Below are 19,388 nucleotides of genomic sequence, written 5' to 3'. Positions count from 1 at the left end.
AACGTAGTTTGGGGATTCACCTGAAGGTTACCTTGCAGTACATCGCATTCAGTTAAGCTCCAAGATGCTGGCTCAGGTTTATCCTATAAAAGGGAATAAACTCCTTTATTTTCAGTTCTGTCCATCCCTGGCGTGTTATTCTTAGTTTTCTGACTGAGTATTTTGATTTTGAGCTGAGAAAATCCACACTTTAACTCTGGTCCGTACCTAGACTTTTTCCTTTACTTTTGTAGCTATACTACAGTCAATGGTTTTGACTGCCATGTTTCTATAACAAATGTACAAACTGAACTTTATATAATTGTGTAATATTTATTCACATGATTGTACTAATGCAAATTAAAAGAGTGTTAGTGTTTTCTTGAAGATTTACACATTACAATTTCAATTACATTGAAAATGATTTACACAAATGGCTATAGCTCAGTGTTTCACACTTTGCTTGAGTGTATGGCTTCACTGAGCTGTAGAAATCACATTCATGATAACTGATGGTTCTGATCCGAACCAGTTCAGAGGGATTTCCACTGGACCCTGAGAACCTCAGGCTGTTACTGCTTTGAGGTGTTTGTGGTCAGCTGGGACACCTGTGGGACAGAGAGAGGAGAGATGGAAGAAACTTCTGGGTGATGATTGTTAACTTGTCTTTATCAACCTGCTGCTCTGACACCAGAATCAGGTGAAACACATTCACTGTGCTGATTCCTACCTGGGTGTCGATGCACCTGAACTGCCAGGTCCAACGGGTGTTGTAGAGGAACGGTCGGAGGTCAAAGCGGTTGTCATCAGGACTGTAGGTCTCAGCGTGGTAGGACGGAGTCACCGTGGTCATCTTGTGGCGGTTCACCGAGTACATCCTGAAGAAGTGCTTCACCTTCTGGGCCACCTGAGGAACATTTTAGTTTTAGCTTTTGTGACTTCTCTTGCATTAAAGCAGAAGTAAGCGATCCGGTCGTTTTGGCTAACTTCCTGTCAGCCGATGGAGTTAGCAGTCCCCGCCCTCGTCCCTACGTCACCACATTCACGCGCATTCCTTGGCTGCACACACAGAGAGGACCGCCCCTTTATGCCGTGCTCTCTCCTCATTGGATAAAGGTTGTAGGATACAAGGAAAGTTTTCTCCGCGGCTTACAGCAGAGCAGAGTGACTGACAGACCCGTGTTTCAGACCAAACACTCTATATAAGTGATTGCTGTCGGAAGATATAACTATTTAAGACTTATATTAACACAAACATTCCGCTTACTTCTGCTTTAAAGATCTTGGTAGTCACAGATAAATGCACACGCATACAATGCATATTCATTAGGGCTGTCAGAACGAACTTCGCTATTCCAACGGAATTCAAATTATATTATTATTAATTAATATTAATTTAATTAATTAATATTAATTAATATATTATTAATATATTATAAGTTGAAAACTGATGTTCCAACGCGTGCCTTCTGCAACGATGCAAATTAACGTTGTGTGTCGCGACATACAGGTAGTAAACATATTGATAAGACAAACTATTTTGTTGTTGTGTGTGACGTGGAGCTGCAGCTTCAAATTTATGAGAAGAGGTTTTTTTTACTGCCTGTTTATTTGGCTGGGGGCGGTGGCCTACGTGTTCCCACACTACACCCACACCTTTTTTTTTTTAATCGATTGATCCGCGGACCACTTGCATGCCAATCATGGATCGACTGTGATCCGTTGCACCACTATACTACTTAGAATGTTTCGATTTCCCCTCTTGAAGTTTTACAGTGAGTTGGAAAATCGTAATAATAAGCTGGTAGGCCTATACAGCTGTATTATGATCTAAAAAAAAACATTAAAAATTTGAATATAATTTGAATATTTAACGTAAGAAGCATTAGAAATTTGAATCTGATTTGGGGAGAAGATTGACAGCCCTAATATTCATGATTAATAACAAAATAATTCAACAGGTACACTGTTGCTTTCAGTAAAACACCTGAATTACTGTTCTTTAAAGCTCGGAGATAGAAGCAGGTGACTGACCTCTGTAGGTGAGAGCACGTCCTTCCACATGTGAATGAGTTTACAGAACATACTGAAGGGGCCGCACTTGGAGATCTTCCTCAGGCGTCCAATCACTGATAACTCAGAGTAGGTCATCCCCATGTCTGCCTGAGGAGGGGGAGAGGGATGGAGGAAACATGTCATGTTACTTTCCATGTTACATTTTGCACAACAATGCAACAAATACAGTATGGCATGTTTGTGTTGTGGAAAATCCAATAAAGACATTTTGGGGAAAAAAATATAAAAAGATAAGAACGGAGGAACGTGTAGAGTGAGGACAGGAAATAAAGCAAAAGCTGCACAATGATCCCACTGAGCTCAGAAGAAGTCATGGGGTCAGAATTTTAACCCAAAAGTGTATGATGAGTGGGAGACAATAGACACAATTGAGTTTATTGATAAAGCTCAATAATTGTGGGCCAGGGTAACTGAATGAGGAGTGTTGAAATAGTATATTCTATTTCTGTTTCTTTGATGTTTCACCTTTTTGTATAGGAAGTATAAATCTAGGACTTGTCATCTAACATGCTCTTTCTGGTCTTGCAGTAAACTTCATTCCCATTGGAAAAGCAAATAACAAAATAATAAAAGATTATTATGAGAATAAAAGATAAGATATCAGAGGAAAATTCTCCTAAGAGTATTTCCATCAGCAGCACCTCTGTCTCACCTCGTCTGTCTGAGACACCTGTCCGTCTGTGAGCGGCTCGAGCTCGGCTGTGGGGGGAGCAGCCAAGATTCTGCAGAGGAAACAAAACCACAGACAAACTGAAAACCACACCATAAGCTGCATGTGTGGTAGAAGGATATCACACGGCTAATAAAACGTAGACAGCTTCATGAAACCCCCATTTGTCATAGTTCCCGTAAACCCTGGTTTGACTCTGTGGTCTGGTTTCCTGTTTGTGTTTGGTGTCCGTTGACCTGCAGCATCCTCCTCACCCTCTGAGAGCGCTGAGCTGGAACTGCTCAGAGCAGTACAGCAGGAAGCTCTTCAGGTCCATTTTGCTGATTCCTCCTATTGGGTTGATGTCAGCACTGGAGCAGTCGTACTTGGTGAAGTATCCTGTGAGACTGAGAAGGATAAGATCCATGAGCAATGTGATCTGTCTGGAAAACAGACATTCAGCTGCACAGTTTGGTGTTTGACACTAACTGTGAGCAGAATCACCTCCTTAACCCTCTATGGTACCATGTTGCCCTCAGGCAACAAACCAATTTTTGGCCTGTCACATCTCCACAATACATCCCTTTTAATGATATAATACTTAAAAAAAGAGAAGACCATAGAGAACAAATAACAATGCTTTAATTTATCAAATGACTTTCAAGAAGCCCCTGAAAACCTTTTTTGCAGACCTTTTCAAAGGAAACAGGTTTGCCATTTTGCTCCACTAACACGGTCTGACAACATAACTTCCTGGATCTTTTTCATCTGGAAAAAATATATTTACACTAATAGATTAGGAAAGTTAAATTTTTAATAGTTCCATGCAGTGTATTTACTTATTAAATAGTGGAAACTTGTTAAAATGTACCTGTTGCCTGAAGGCAACAACATACCAGAAAATTGCAATGTTGCCTTGAGGCAACAGTGAACCATTATGGAATCAACATTGCATAGGAGATTATTGTAGGGTGTGTTTAGGTCTAAATATAATGTTCAAAAATAAATAATTCATCATAATTTAGTTTTGATCCTTACAATAAATTAGATTTTGGTTGCTGTAAAGCAAACTTCAGGCTATTACGATGATGATGACGAAGATGAGAGTGAGAATTGAGATGAGGATGAGGCCAGTGAAGGTGAACGTTAAATCATTTTTTTGGGGTGCTGTCAATCAATATTTTTATCAATAATTTACATGGTGACAATGGCTTTGTCAAAAAGTCCAAAAACAGACTTTTGGAAAACAAAACACGGTAATATATCATCACCATATATCATATGATCAACCCCCTGCAGGATGTGTATTCTATAGTCACACTCTTCCCAGCACACGCACCATGTGACCACTGGGAGGCCGTGTGTCCCTTCAGAAATACTTTAAAGAGAAAGATGAGCATCACACTTGTGCGGAGTCAGCTGATACCTCTCATCCACATTGGCTGATCCCAGCACCAGCAGTCCACCTGGTCTACCTGAGGCCCACAGACTCAGCTGAGCAAACAGGTATGCCAGGACCATCCTGACCCGAGCCTAAGAATGGAAACACAACACACACACACACAGAGGGAGTGAGAATTAATCTGAACCGGAATCACTGATGCACTTTTGCCATTGCACTGTTATTTTTAGCCAATTTATATATTTTAGTTATTTTCCCTGCCGGCCAGACTGGTTGTGTGTGTTATTTTGTGTATATACGTATATTTGTTTAGATTTGTTGGCACCAAGGCCACTGGCAATTTCGTTGTATTCTTTTACAATGACAATAAAGCTTCCGTCTATCTATCTAAACTGGGTGATTCTGATAAAAGCTAGTTGCAGTTTTGTTGCTGCAGCATCAGTGTGAAGTCTGTGGTTAAACTGTGTGTGTGTGTGTGTGTGTGTGTGTGTGCAGTGAGGCAGTGAGGGGACCGAGCCTGAGGGTGAGTGTCAGTCTGACCTGTATGTTCTGCAGAGCGAGGTTTTCTCTGTGGCTTCCTCCATTGGCGCGAAATTTAGGCCAAGCCCCGGTAACGGCGGAGAAGATACCCAGAATACCTTTCACCGCCATGTCTATGTTGATATTCATGTGCGTGCTGCAAAACACAGGATACATGTTTTTACCAAAACTGAAGGAATAACCAGACTGCTTTGACTGACTGACTTGACTTCAAGGCTGGATCCTGGAAACACTGTTCTACATGACCCGAAATAGAAAACACAACCATTAATGTTACCTGACACTTAAAGGGACAGCAAAGTGTTTTCACACTACATTTCCCATTTGCCAAGAATGTTTTCATTGATCAAGAATGAAAGTCGAGGTTGGAAGACGATCAGGTACCGTCGTAGTTCCGACCATAAACAGCGATTCGGCTGCGTTATTCCCATGACCCGCCGGGCAGCGTCTGGGAAATCGAAAGTAGGAAATGCAGGGCGAGCCGACCACTAAAAATAATAACTAAATAATGATAAAGACAAAACGATATATTATCAAAATGGACCCATTAACAAGTGTGGGTAATGTAGATTCATCCACATTAATATGAGACTTTTTTAATAACCAAATAAAAACTCTTTGTTGTCCCTTTAAGCCAAGGAATCTACTATACTACCATCACTACTATAATCTGTTCTATTCTGTCATGTACTTACCTGCCGATCTGATTGGCCAGCTCTTTGGCCCTGTTACGTGTGTCCTCAGAGGAGTTTTCACTGGCCATGTAGCAGGTGGTGAAGATGCGGCCACACAACTCTTTTGCCTGTTGGGGACAGTAGGACTCATCCCCAACCACCCTGCGGACGTCCTCCAGTACCTGTGTGTCTGAGACAGAGAGACAGAGAGAGAGAGGCATGGCTGTCTCACTGTTTGAGCTCAGTTTGTCTTTTACTTATATTTTTTGTTTATTTATAGCACATTTGTATTTTAATAATGGTATGTTTTATTAATTTGTTCAGCACTTTGGTGAACTTTGTATAACATCCTTATACAGTCAGGCCCTGAAAGTAATGGGGAAAAAGCCTGTCCAATGGCATCACTGTCACATACTGAAAAAACACCATCTATTCATTTTAAAGACCTTTATTCAATTTGTTTAATGTGTCAACAGTTCCAGAAGGGCAACATATCACATTGTACATGTCATCAGTTGTGTAGTTTTTACTTTTGACTGTTTTAATTACATTTGTTGGATCACTAACAAACGGAGGAAATATCTTCAGATGATGTGGTCTAGAGGTGATATTTCCTCCTGTTTGTTAGTGGGCCAACTGTTGTTGCAGTGAGTTGAGTCTGAAGTGGGCAGTATAGTGTGAGGGACGCTCAGAGACATTCACTGGTGGTTTGAGAATATGCAAAACATATAATATTACTCAGGTAATATCTTGAGACAGTCCAGCCCAAACTATGCAATATTACTGTGTTTCACTGTATATCATGTATATTTTATTATAACATTTTTTTAATGCTAGATTTTAAATATCGATTGAATCTAATCATTTACATTATTCAATTCATATTTTGGTTGTTTTTTAATAATGCATAGTTATATTATTATTTTATGTTTCAGTTTTTAAATAACAGACAGTCCCCTCTAAAAGTATTGGGATGGTGAGGCCACTTCCTTTATTTTTGCTGTACACTGAAAGCATTTGGGTTTAACACCAAAATATGGATATGAGACAAGAGATCAATATTCATCTTTTATTTCCAGGTATTATTTTTTTTAACCTTTATTTATACGAGTAATCTCGTGGAGACACTGGGTCTCATTTTCAAGAGGGTCCTGTTTACATCAAGGTATGTTAACAACTTAGAAGAGCCTCATTTGTAGTGGAACACCAGATTTTTAGGTGAATATGAAGTATAGGAACTCATATTCATCTTCTGGTGTCAAACCCAAATGTTTTCAGAGTAAAGCAAAAACAAATTCAAATTCTGTATAAAGCACATCATAAATTACTTCCTGGCCATATACAAAAAAACTTTAGTGATAGAGAAGGGGGATACGATCTAAGAGGGAGATGGAATTTTAAACAACCAATTGTTCACACTACTCTGAAAAGCATGTGTGTATCTGTCTGTGGGGTGAAGCTATGGAACAAGTTAACTGATGAGATCAAAAAAAGTAAAAATCTGGTGAAATTTAAAAATAAGTTAAAAATGTTCATTTTGGAAAGATACAGTCTTGAAGGTGGGGAATGATTTATGGTACTAATGTTAAATGTAGGTAGGAAAGTATTTAACAAATGTTAAATGTCTATTTTTGCTTGGTATTTGCTGAGTATGTACATGTAGGTGTGTGTATATGTGTGTAGATGGCATGTATGCTTGTTTGTTTATGTATAGGTACTGTATACATATGTTTACATGTATGGTGTAAAGGTTAGGGCATCTATAAGCTTGTAGCTTCAGCCCTGACCCATTCGATCAGCCATGCAGCCCTGCTTTTAGAGGGATGTGTAACTGTTTTTTTTTTTTTTTTGTGGTTCTATTTATTTTTACTAACTCAAACTCAAAGGAAACAGCTTCACTGTTCCAAAACTTTTGGAGGGGACTGTATAATCATATTATTGTAAGATGGCATATTCCTTCCTGTGGGTTCTCTCCAGGTTCTCCAGCTTCCTCATGCACATGCACATTATATAATGAAGACCCTAAATTGCCTGTAGGTGTAAATGTGAGATTGTTGGTCTCTGTTGTGTATTTATTTATTTGTTTATTTTGGCATGTCAGTTAGATCAATCATCATCACACATCATCTTAGTTTAAGTAATACAGCAACATGGCTGAAAGGGGAAGCGGGAGAAGCAAAAGCTTATCTAGTCCCGCCCCCGTTACCCACAGAATACATTATCTTCATCACAATTTTTTCTTTTGACATTTTGACACAACATGTTACAACAGCAGGTAGTAATGCAGAGCTGCAGTCTCGCTCTAGACAGTCAAAACAGAGATGTTTTTGCTACGCAGGTGTCTAATCTCTGTGTCCTTCACTGGTGTGAGAAACATTGAGCTGGGCTTTCTGCCTCCGTCCTTATCAAAGTGGTCCCAGTGTAGAGATGAGTGAGGAATGTCCTTGGCTAGATCTGTCCCAACATTGACAAAGAAGTTGTCTGCTATGATTCAACAGCTGTAGACATGTTTTGTACAGTCTCATACTTGGTGTTATTGTCAATGAACAGGGCCACTCCTCCTCCACCTCTGTTCCTCCTGTTAACACATACAACTTTATATCCATCCAGGGAAAAATCCATGCCTTTGTCTTCTTTAATCCATGTTTCCGACACCGCAATGATGTTGAAAGTATTTTTGAAGTGATTTAGGTATTCTTTGATGTGGCCGAAGTTGGTATAGGGACTCCTGCTATTAAAGTGAATTAAAGACAGTTTCCCCATCTCAATGCTCTCGCTGTATTGATCTTCAGTGATGTCAGTCATGTTAAAGTAGAAGTGATTATCGGGGTCAATTCCTTCATTCGGGTTTGTTAAGATGTGGTTCACATGTTGATTTGTAATCAGCTCCACACTTTGATGCTCAGCAATCCTTTCTGATATTTCCCTCATCTTTTCAGTCTGTGTAAGAACCCTTGTCCTTTGCTGTGCTGTAGTTATGGAGACTTTGTGAGCCATACCTTAATGTTCGTATTTCTCCAGCTCGTCCACACTCCTGATCTGCATTATTTTGACTTCTTCTGGTGATGATCCATTTGTTTTGATGTAGATTCTGCAGTTTGCCGTCCAGGTGTGTTGAATCTTACCCCGCTTCTTCAGTTGGCGAGCTTTTCTGGCGATGTCAGCGTTCTTCTTGGTGAGGTTCTCGTTGATGTAGACGTCCGAGCCTTTGAGCTTCCTGCCCTGCTTCAGCAGTGCAGTCTTGTGTTTTCTGTTGGTGAATCTCAGCAGGACAGCTCGTGTTCCAGACTCTTTCCCCCGGGGTAAGAGGTGACATACTTCCACATAGCTGAAATCCACATCGATGTTTTTGGCAGCCAGGAACTCAGACACCTGCTTCTCCACATGATGATGCTTGATCTTGAGGCCGGTCACAATCACCTCGTTGAGTCTTCCCTGCTGGTCCAGCTCCTCCACTCTGTTCCCCAGCTCCTTTAGCTGCTGCTCTTTTTTTGCATTCTCTTCCCGGGGCTGTTTGATTTCAGCCTTCACCTCTTGGAGAGGTTCCATCATCTTCTTTGTATCTTTCAGCTCACTATTCAGCTCGCTTTCCAGCTCTTCGTTCATCGCCTTCAGGAATTCGGACATTTCCTTCAGCCCCTCTATAATCGCCGCCAGCCTTTTGTTCATAGACCTGGTGTTGTAACTTTTAGGTTTCCCCATTTCCTCTCACTTTCCTTTTTCTCCTTTTCTCACTTTTCTTTCTAATGCAAGTTATCTCAAAACTTGGCTCTGCTACGCTCTGTTGCTGCCTGCTGCTCCGCTGCAAGGTCATCAGCCCTGTGATGGACCGGTGACCTGTTCAGAGTCTACCCCGCCCTCGCCCAGTGTCAGCTGGGATTGGCTCCAGTCCCCCATGATCCTGCATGGACTGACAACATAGCCAGCAGCAGATGGATGGATAGTTCACCCAAAATTCAAATTTCACTCATTATCTACTCACCCTCATGTCGACTAAGAGCTGTGAGAATTTTCAGAGTCCTCAGTGCCTTCTTGGAGTTACGGGGGGGTCCGTGCACAGTATTTGTCCATATATTGGTTGTGAATGGATACCAACTTTCTTCGTCCAAAAAGACACACCAAAAAACATCCAAATACCTCCATGCTGCTCGTCTGTAATGTCCCTCTTGTATTGAAGCCCAGACATGAGAAATAGTTCCGCCAGGAAGAGCAGTGAACCGAGACACTGGGAGCTTCCACTACAAACAAACTTAAAATATAGACTTATCTAATTTTTTTCGGAACAATTTCTCATGTCGGGGCTTCAATACAAGAGGGGCATTACAGACGAGCAGCATGGAGGTATTTGGATGTTTTTTGGTGTGTCTTTTTGGACGAAGAAAGTTGGTATCCATTCACAACCATTATATGGACAAATACTGCTGCACGGACCCCCCCGTAACTCAGAGAAGGCATGGAGGACTCTGAAAATTCTCACAGCTCTTAGTCGACATGAGGGTGAGTAGATAATGAGTGAAATTTGAATTTTGGGTGAACTATCCCTTTAAGTGATGATGCTACTAAACAGCAGTTCAATGTAATATTACACTTACAGTGGCAAGAAAAAGTATGTGAACACTTTGGAATTTCCTAGTTTTCTACATGAATTGCTTTCCATAAGCCTGAAGTTTGCCACTCCACAACACTAATGGGAAAATGTTTTGTGGACTGATGAAACTAAGATTTAATTTTTTGTACTTTTTAAAATTCATTCTATTTTATTTTTTGTATTTTTTGTACGTATGATGTAAAAATGGCTCTACATATCAGCATAAACATCATGTCAGAGGTGAAGTCCGGTGGAGGAGCATCATGGTTTGGGGCTCTGCTGCCTCAGGGCCTGGACAGTTTGCCACCATCCAGAGTTTCTCCAGGTTTCCTACAGGATAATGTCAGGGTGGCTTCACCAGCTGAGGCTCAGTAGAAGTTGTGTGATGCAGCAGGACAACGACCCTAAACATTGAAGTAAATCTACTATCTATCTAAATCATCTAGACGAGTAACTTCAACAAAAGAAAATCCACCTTTGGGAGCGGCCCAATCAGAGCTCAGACCTGAATCCAATAGGGATGCTATGACCTCCAGAGAGCTGTTCACACCAGACATCCTATAATAACATGGCTGAGCTGAAGCAGTTCTGTCAGGACCAATGGTCCAGAATTCATCCTGAGTGTTGTGCTGTTGTGATCTGCAGCTACAGGAAACGTTTGGTTGAGCTTCAATAAGTTATTAAATCCAAGGGTTCACTCACTTCCTGCACTGTGAATGTTTAATGGATATGTTCAATAAATATATGAAATATTATAATTGTTTGTGTGGTATTAGGTTAAGCACATTTGTTTATTGTGACTTAGATGTAGATCAGATCACATTGAATTACCAATGAATGCAGAAAACAAAGAAATTCCAAAGGGTTCACATACTTTTTCTTGCCACTGTATACTGTAATGACTTTTTAAAACAGCAAAGAAATCATGAAAAATATTGCTAATGCTGGGAAATACTGTAATATTTGATATTACTGAATATCAGTTTAAAGGGATAGGCCAACATTTTTTTCGTGTCTTGCCTCACTCCCGAGTCCATGACCAGCAGATAGACACCATCCTTTCGACTGTGCGTGCAGTAACAAGGGAGATACAGGCAGAGCTGGCGCACCGCTAATTAGCTTAGCTCAAACGCTGGAAGTGCATAGGTAGTGTTAGCCTGCCTCCACCTAAAGTCATCAGAGACACACTTCAGCAACTCTAAACGGTCCGGTGTGCTTGTTGTGACTCGCGTTATGTTACGTTAACTATTTTTAGACTAATATTAGCAGGTCATGTAATTTTCCGAAAGAAATACACGTGAAACTAGACCGCAGGGCGCGACACGAAAAAAAAATGTTGGTGTATCCCTTTAAGATTTTTCTTATACAACAAACTAAAAGTGAACCGTACTCACTGCCGTCCTCTACAGCCTGGCAGAGCAGCACACACATGGAGTGGACGATACAAGCGGTGGAGGAGCTGTCGACGCCTCCACTCAGAGGCAGCAGGAAACCGGCCTGGAGCAAAGACCAGAACCAGTCTGTCATGTCACCGTCTAAACACAACTTCATTTACACGTGTCAGTGTTCCTTCTCACCTGTCCACTTCTCCTCAGATAGTCCCACAGCCAGCAGGCGGGCCCTAGACTAAACACACATGTCAACAGCTGTACAGTGAATAGAGTTCTTCATTATTATTTTTTTTATTTTTTTTATATTTAACAAAAGGTAAGAGCTGATTATGGCTTTTCTGTCTAGAAAACTATTTTGTGTTGAAGATTAAATGTATTTTACCTGATCTCTTCATCTGGTGTATGAAAGTGCCACGTGATTGGTTGGTGAGTTGGCAGGTACAAATCATCACCAGTGGACAAAGAGAAGTCCACTTTGACTCTGTGGCAAGGTTTAGGTTCACTCTCCTACAGCAGATAGGGCACAGTGGAAGCAGGAAAAAGGATCAGTGATCAGGAAACAGAGAAAAGATTCTGCTGCAGAAAATCTTACACAACGGGTTCAAACTGTTTCACTGAGCCAAGCACAATAGGAAAGTTACAAGAACACACATTGAGGAAGACTCTCATAATTTAAAACAATGGCTACTGGATAACCAAAGTTGCCAGCACGCTTAAAAGCAAGGCACTTGTTACTCAGTTAGCCTCTTAAAAAATGTATTTCAGTAGCTCTTAACGCATTCAATCTATGGAATTATCTTAAAATCTTGTGAAGTAGGAATTGGGGGATTTTAAAATGTTTTATCGTATTGTGTATCATGTACGACTTAGCTTTTTTTTTTTTTTTCCATTGATCACATAGTATAGGGTACACCTTTCTCAAATGTATTGCACTTGACCTGGTCTTTTTAGATGTGGAAACTGTGTTTCTGTATTGTCTATGTGTTGTCTACTGTCTATTTGTGTCATTCTATGTATGAGCCTTGTATAGTAGTTTGTGGTCTGCGTTTTCTGTGTATTTTTGTACGTTATACTGTATGTTGCGACTGCAGATGGAAATTAGCTGTAAGCTAAATCTGGTGCAACTATCTCATTTTCTGCAAATGATTAATGTCGTTGCACACTGTCCCTTAATAAATTAATAAACTAAACTAAACTAAACCGCATGTTTGGAAGAAGAGTCTGAGACGTGTAAAAAGAACTGTATAAAGCATCATCAAGTGACAGGGATCCAGACATTAACTGGTCTCAGCTACACCCAGGGGACTTCCTATCACTAGAAAAAGGGACATTATGCTGGAAAATGACATGACTAGTTGGGAAAACCAGAATGAAAATAGTTGCACCAGTGGTGTTAAGCATTAAAACACAGAACCTTCCTCTTATGAGGCAGCATGCTGCACCACTGTGCCACCTTCAAGACACAACCAGAGACAGACTGGTCTCTGATCAAGTTGATTTTTTCCTGATTGACTCTAAAAATGACATTTTAATGTCAGAGTCTTCAGTCAGTTTCAGTGACGGTGGGAGAATCATCATGTGTGATGACATCCACTTCTCTTCAACACACTCAGAGCTGCTGCTGGACTCCTGAAGGAACAGCAGGTGGAAAAACCCTCCAGACACAGTCACAGGAAACTATTGTCAGTGTCTCCTTTATCAACGGTGTCCAAGTCCAGTGTCCCCTCTCTCTCTCTGTGGTCTCCACCAGCTCCGACTGTGTACATTACATTACATTACATTACATTACATTACAAGGCTAAAAGGCTGCGTGTGTTGTCTCACCATGAGTGGCTGACACAGTTCTCCTCTGTAGCTACGCACATCCTCAAGGTCAACTGTGGCTGTAATCACCTCCTACAAAAAAACACACACACACACACATGGATCAGTGTGACCCTCCAGATATCTTCTTCACACTTTGTGTCTGCTCTGGGACACATACACATACAGTGCCGTGAAAAAAATATTATCCCCTTCCTGATTTCTTAGTTTTTTACATATTTGTCACACTTACATATTTACGATCATCAAACCAATTTGGATATTAGACACAGAAAGTAAATATAGAGTGCAGTTTTTAAATGATGATTTCATTTTTTAAGGGAAAAAAGCTATCCAACCCTACCTGGCCCTACTCTAAAAACTAAAAAGCTTTCCAATAATATTTGTCTTATTTCTTGTCAAAATGCCTCAATCTTAGTAAAAAATCTCTTTCCACTTAAAATAAGACTCATCACCTAAAAAAAATAACTTGTTTTTAGACAGTTTTCACTTGTTTCAAACTAATTTTCAATTGAAATAAGTAGAAAGATCTGCCAGTGAAAGCAAGTTTTTTGTGCTTGTAATAAGAAAGAAAAACAGTCAGTCAGTGGGTTGTTCCAGTTAGTAAGTTCTGTGATTGTAGAAGAAAACAACAATGTATCGAAATAAAAATGTAATTTTGAACGCTTGAGTAATTTTACAATCAGGAACTCCAGTACTCTAACTCAAACACAAAGCTGACTGAAGCTGATGGAGCTGTGTCCTGTCCTGCTCTGTCCACGTGTCCTTACGTACCACGTCACTGAGGGAGAACTGTGCTCCCTGTGCCACAATGTCCCCATTGATGGCCACCATGGCACAGCCGTCATAGTAGACACGGTCTCCATCACAGCCCCTCTGGTTGGAGTACAGGTAGATGCCTCCGCTCTGGAACAATGCAGCAACATTAGCTTTCATCAAAGGAGAACATACAGTATGCTGTTTGTGGTATAACTCTGCCCTCTAGTGATATTGTATAAGACTGCAGGGTGCAGCGTACCTTGGTGGTGGCTGACTTGACCAGGTTGACTCTCTGGTCAGCTTTACGGAGCTCGTGGTGGCTGGCAGATGAGTTAGTGAAGATTTCCACCCCATCCAGACCCATGTCTACGTGGGGGCTGAGGAACAGAGGCATTACTCAGTCATCAGGAGTTACTACACAAAATACTATTACTACATAGGACTGCAAAATTCTGGGAATTTTCAAAGTTGGAAACTTTCCATGGGAATTAATGGGAATATATGGGAATAAACGGGAATAAATCAGAAATTTACAAAATTGAAGGTTAGCCCTTAACATGGAACTTGGCAGGGTGGGGGGGTGAGTAATATTTTACTCAACATTCATGTTTTTGTTGTAAAAGAATTGATTGTTCATACAAGAATTAAAACTTGATAAAGTTCTACTCACAAATAAATCTGTTGAAATGTTTTTTAATTGTATTATTTAGCATGGATGTCTGCTTATGACAAAACAAAATATTTACATTTATGTTTGGATATGATACAGTTTGTTTAAATTACCCCCAATTTCCAGTTAATTCCCATAAATTCCCCATTATTACCATAAATTCCCATAATTCCCATGGAAAGTGTCCAATTTGGAATCTTTCCAAAATTCCCCAGCTTAACTTCCCATGGAAAGTTTCTGGAAATGTACTGGAAATTGTCCATTGCAACCCTATTACTACAACACCCACAATCCTCTGGTGCTCTACCTTCTGGGGTTCCAGAGCTCTGCACACATCTCAGTGCCAATACAGGTGTCCTTTGTGGACAGCACACAGTCACCGAACGGGACAGTGTCCTAATGCACACAAAGACAAGGGGACAAAACAATGAGCCTCCCACTGAGTGTGGAGAAGTGGTGCAACACAGGCCATGGCGTTCTTTACCTGTCCTGTTACCTCCTGGATCATTCTGGGCAGGAAATATTCCTCCACCTTCCTTCAGGAGACAAACACAAACTCATTCACTTTCACTGCCACTTTCCATTTCCACTGGTCAAACTAAACTAAGTCACAACAGTGATAAACACAACAAACACATAGTTTGAGTATTAAAACTGATAAAATAATTCCTATCTGTGGTTCTATGTGGACTATGGCAATATTTTTGAAAATGAATAGCTCGCAGTACTCGTAACTAGTTCATTATTGGAATTTAGTTCAACATTTTGAATTATGAACCATGAACTGAACTAGTTCATTTTCAAATTTGTGAACTGAACTTTGAACTAGTTCATGTAGAAAGTGAACTTTCCCAACACTGTATGAAGGTGAAGACAGTTGTTCCTGTGACCAGCCAGCAGCTGATCACTTCCAGTATAACAGCAGTGCATGAGGAGTTCTGTTCACTTTGTATCAGAGTTTCTCCCTCATGCTATCACTCAGAGATACTGTATGCCAGTGTAGCTTATTCAAAGACTTGGTTTTGTAGAAAAACAAGAAAAATCTCACAATAGACATTTCAACTGTGACATGGTCATACTCAAAAAAAATCTTGTGTATTTAACTGCTGCAATAACTTAGTCCAGGCCTGGCCACTGCTCCAGCTCTGAACACACATCAGCTCAGTGCTGACTGAGGCTTGAACTCCATGACAGAGATTTCCATCATCTGTCTTCTTGGTGAGTACAACATTACATTTTAAATATGCTTGTTTTATTTATAGGGTTCTGCATGGACACCCGTCATATTTGAGTGCTGACAGTGGTCTGGCACGAGTGGGAGGGAGCTGCCACGTGGTCATAAGGGCAACACAATTCATGGGAGCTAGTAAATATTGGAATGGCTTATGACTTGAATTTTGGGAGAATACTACCGACCGTTAAACATGAAGTAAAATCAGGTTTATGATCACAAAATAACTCATGATGTATTTGCCCTTTTAATTTTGTGAATTTTATATTTGTTGTCGTGTATAGTGAGTTGTAATATTTTTATGTGTTACCTGAACAGGGACTACAGATACAGGTTAGCATTTTTGCTACAATCCAGCATGTGTATTTTGCTGTCAAACAAATACATAAATAAATAATTGTTGCAGCACCTTGGTTGACTGAAAACAGACTCCTTCTCTGTGTCTGACGATTACTGAAGATCATACCCACACATAGAACATCAATATAAAATTCATGAATTGTTAAAGCAGTGGTTCCCGACCTTTTTTGGCTTCACAAATTTCTGGCGACCTGCGTCAATCAAGATGCACCAGCTCAGATATTTTTATGCTGCATTTATTTGAACTCGATTTATATTTGAGAAAGTGAAAGTATAGAATACAGTTGTTTAAGACTGCCTGTGGGGTTTTTAATAATAATTTTAAAAAGAATAATAATTAGTTAAAAAATCAGTCTTTTTTTATTTTTATCAATTACTAGATTTGAATTCCAGGCGACCCCACGTGGGGTCCCGACCCCAAGTTTGAAAAACACTGTGTCTGGGTGTCTTAATCGGTGTTGGAGAACTTCGATATTAGTCGGACTAACGCGTTTACATGCACTCAGTTGTCTGGTTATAGTCGGACCAAGGTTTTCTCAAGTGTCATGTAAACGTACTGAGAGATGAGAACATGTGAGTGATGCCAGAGAGACGACCCACCTCAGCTGGTTCCAGGGTGAGAACCAGCGCACCTCTCTGTAGATCCCGTGGTTGGCCATCAACATCTTTGGTCTGATCAGCAGTATCTTTCTACAGTAAAAGACACATTCTGAGTGAGCCATGCAGATGTACACACAAGCTCACACTCACACACATATGACAGTATATCATGTATGTGGTGTGAAGACGTACCTATTGAGGAAGAGGACTCTACAGTTGTAGCGCACATTATGATGCATGATGGGCCTGAGGGGACAGAGTCCAGCACAGATCAGCAGGGACAGATTGATAATGTGATGGCTGATGTCTCAGATTAAAGTCAGAGGAGAGTCTCCCTTGTTCTCTAAAGCAGACCACCAGTACAAGGATGATTTAAGGTCAAAGGTCAAGGTCAGTGTGATCTGGGAACACTATTTTTAACAAAAACTTCAGTCATGACCATATATTACAATTGGCTAATAATGATTACTATGATTATGACTAAGTAGAGATGAAAAGTGAAACTAGTCTGAGTGGCAGAGGCAGACAACCACAGGAAAACAATTTTACTTGAACATTTTGGCAAATTGGCCTATTTGTATTTATTGCGTATTGTGTATTTAGTTTGATGAGGGAAATGCGAAAGTACGATGCATCTCGCGTCTCTTCCCCGCCGATCTAAAAACAGCTTGCACCGACAATTAAAAGTAATGAACCTACTCCTAAAACTATAGGGATTATGGCAATAGGCCAATTTGCAAAAATGTTGAACTATCCCTTTATTTAAAATTAAAAACCACCTGTCATATTTCATTAAGTCTGAGATACTTAAATCCTTTGATACAAAGCTTTTTTGGTCTCAGTGTCTGAAGGTAACACCCACATTCCCACATCACAGATGATGTCCTGGGTGACAGGAGATTCCAGTAGCTTCCTTAGGACCTGGAAGCAGTGAAGCAGCGTGTCCGACTCATAGAAGTGGTCTGCACAGCCATAACCGCTGGAAAAAGGAAGAGATGAGAGGGGAGCAAAGTCAACTCTGGCAATGTGAGGACTGAGGAGCTGATAAAACTACAGGGTGTTCAAGACACAATCCAAGACCAGACTAGCTTGGCCAAGATAACCAGACTACATTGTTTTCAGATGGGGATGATGTATCATCCTAGTTCTCACTCCCTGCGTACCATATCTCCAGCTCTGGGCCCAGTCTGTATTTGGCTCCACGAGTCTTAGCGATCTCAATACCTGCATAGAAAAACACACGCACACACACACACATGCATTGATGAACAGTGGAGGTAGAGACAGCGTTTAAGTGATTACAGAAAAATGCAAGAGACTTATGAATGCAGATCAATATATGGAAATGTGTTTCACTTTGGCATGAAAGGTTCTTCATGCCTCTACCTCAGTGGCAGCCAGAGTTGCAGACATATTGTTTTGGGGTATCTTTACTGTAGCATCCCTTTCACTTCTTCTTAGCTATAAAACTATAATGTTCACTTGGACTCAAGGATTAACTGATTAGATTTTAGAGGTCAAAGGTCAAAATCACACTAACCTCATGATTTTTTTTTTTCTTTTTTACTTCAAAGGTGCATTCAACTTAATATCTTATGTCTGGGCTTAAAAATGTACAAGTTATCTGACTAAATGTTACTGCATCACTTCACCTTTTTGACATTTGGGAAGCATAGGAATGAAAATGATGGTTTTAACAATAGCACATGATAAAACTATTAAAGAAACATCTTTAGGCTACATGCATGTATTTGTATTTTAACAAGAAGTTCCCGGATGAGAGTGGCACCTAATGCAACCAATTAATTCCAGTCAGGCATATTCATTAATCCCATCATCTATAAAGGAGACCAGAGAGCAGAAACAGCAGGACACCTCAGCAGGAGTCCCCCTCACTTTATGTGGCAATATTAAGCTACATAAACAAGAAAATTAATAAACAGCTGCTCCTAGAATTAACAGCAGAATACAACAGCAGTAAAAACACATATAAACAACAAAACCCTGCAGCAGTTGGCACACACACTGACAAAATACTGCACTGCCGGGCGACACAGCTGCTGATGCTTCTCTGCTAGTTATTAATTCATATTTTATACCACAGTGAGCTCCAACCAAGTAGTACTGTGATTGGAGGAGTCACTCCATGGTGGAGGGGTGGGGGGGGCTTTGCCTGCCCTGGAGCCCCCTCGGCGTCTACGACCGCCACTGCCAGTAGCAGTATTGGAAGGAGTTCATTGACTGAATCTGTGCATACAGTCATGTGACACATTCACTACGTTCTTCCACGTCCGCTAACTCAACACGTACTTTAAATATAGATGTGGTGTGCAGGCTGTACAGTCAGTCAGTCCACCCTGAGCTAAAGTGCAGCTCAGACAGTCACAGCTTCACTCTGTCCCAACACTTACTCTGCAGGATTCTCTCCAAGTTGCCTTCAAAGTCCAAACTCCACTGATTCAACGAGCAGGTGGCGAGCGTCACTTTACGTCCCATTGTGTTCACTGTTGAAGCTAGAACCGTCAGTGCACCAAACCAAAGGGGATTCTAATTATTTGTGATATAACCTCAGGTTGACAGGTTGGACTGTAACTACACCACTACTTCTACTTCTTCCTTCTCTTATTCTTCTTCTTCTCAGCAGT

The 19,388-nt window shown here is 40.6% G+C and overlaps 1 protein-coding gene across 1 annotated transcript; it reads right to left on the bottom strand.

Annotated features, from left to right (window-relative positions):
* Positions 1–304: 304 nt before the first annotated feature.
* nadsyn1 (NAD synthetase 1) lies at positions 305–19,377 on the bottom strand. Its single transcript, XM_083994130.1, has 21 exons — positions 19,155–19,377; positions 17,907–17,967; positions 17,606–17,722; positions 16,936–16,989; positions 16,744–16,833; positions 15,037–15,088; positions 14,860–14,948; positions 14,142–14,259; positions 13,898–14,029; positions 13,124–13,195; positions 11,682–11,806; positions 11,486–11,534; positions 11,303–11,405; positions 5,342–5,510; positions 4,647–4,782; positions 4,131–4,237; positions 2,980–3,111; positions 2,708–2,777; positions 2,014–2,142; positions 710–886; positions 305–587 (listed from the first exon to the last, which is right to left on the bottom strand). The coding sequence occupies exons 1-21, from the start codon at positions 19,237–19,239 to the stop codon at positions 552–554; spliced, it is 2,103 nt and encodes a 700-aa protein (XP_083850256.1). The 5' UTR covers positions 19,240–19,377; the 3' UTR covers positions 305–551.
* Between the last annotated feature and the right edge of the window lie 11 nt (positions 19,378–19,388).

Source organism: Trachurus trachurus (genome assembly GCF_905171665.1).
Source record: "Trachurus trachurus genome assembly, chromosome: 3".
Lineage (NCBI taxonomy): Eukaryota > Metazoa > Chordata > Actinopteri > Carangiformes > Carangidae > Trachurus > Trachurus trachurus.
The sequence above is the reverse complement of the archived record's forward strand: the minus strand, read 5'-3'. Positions and strand labels throughout refer to the sequence as shown.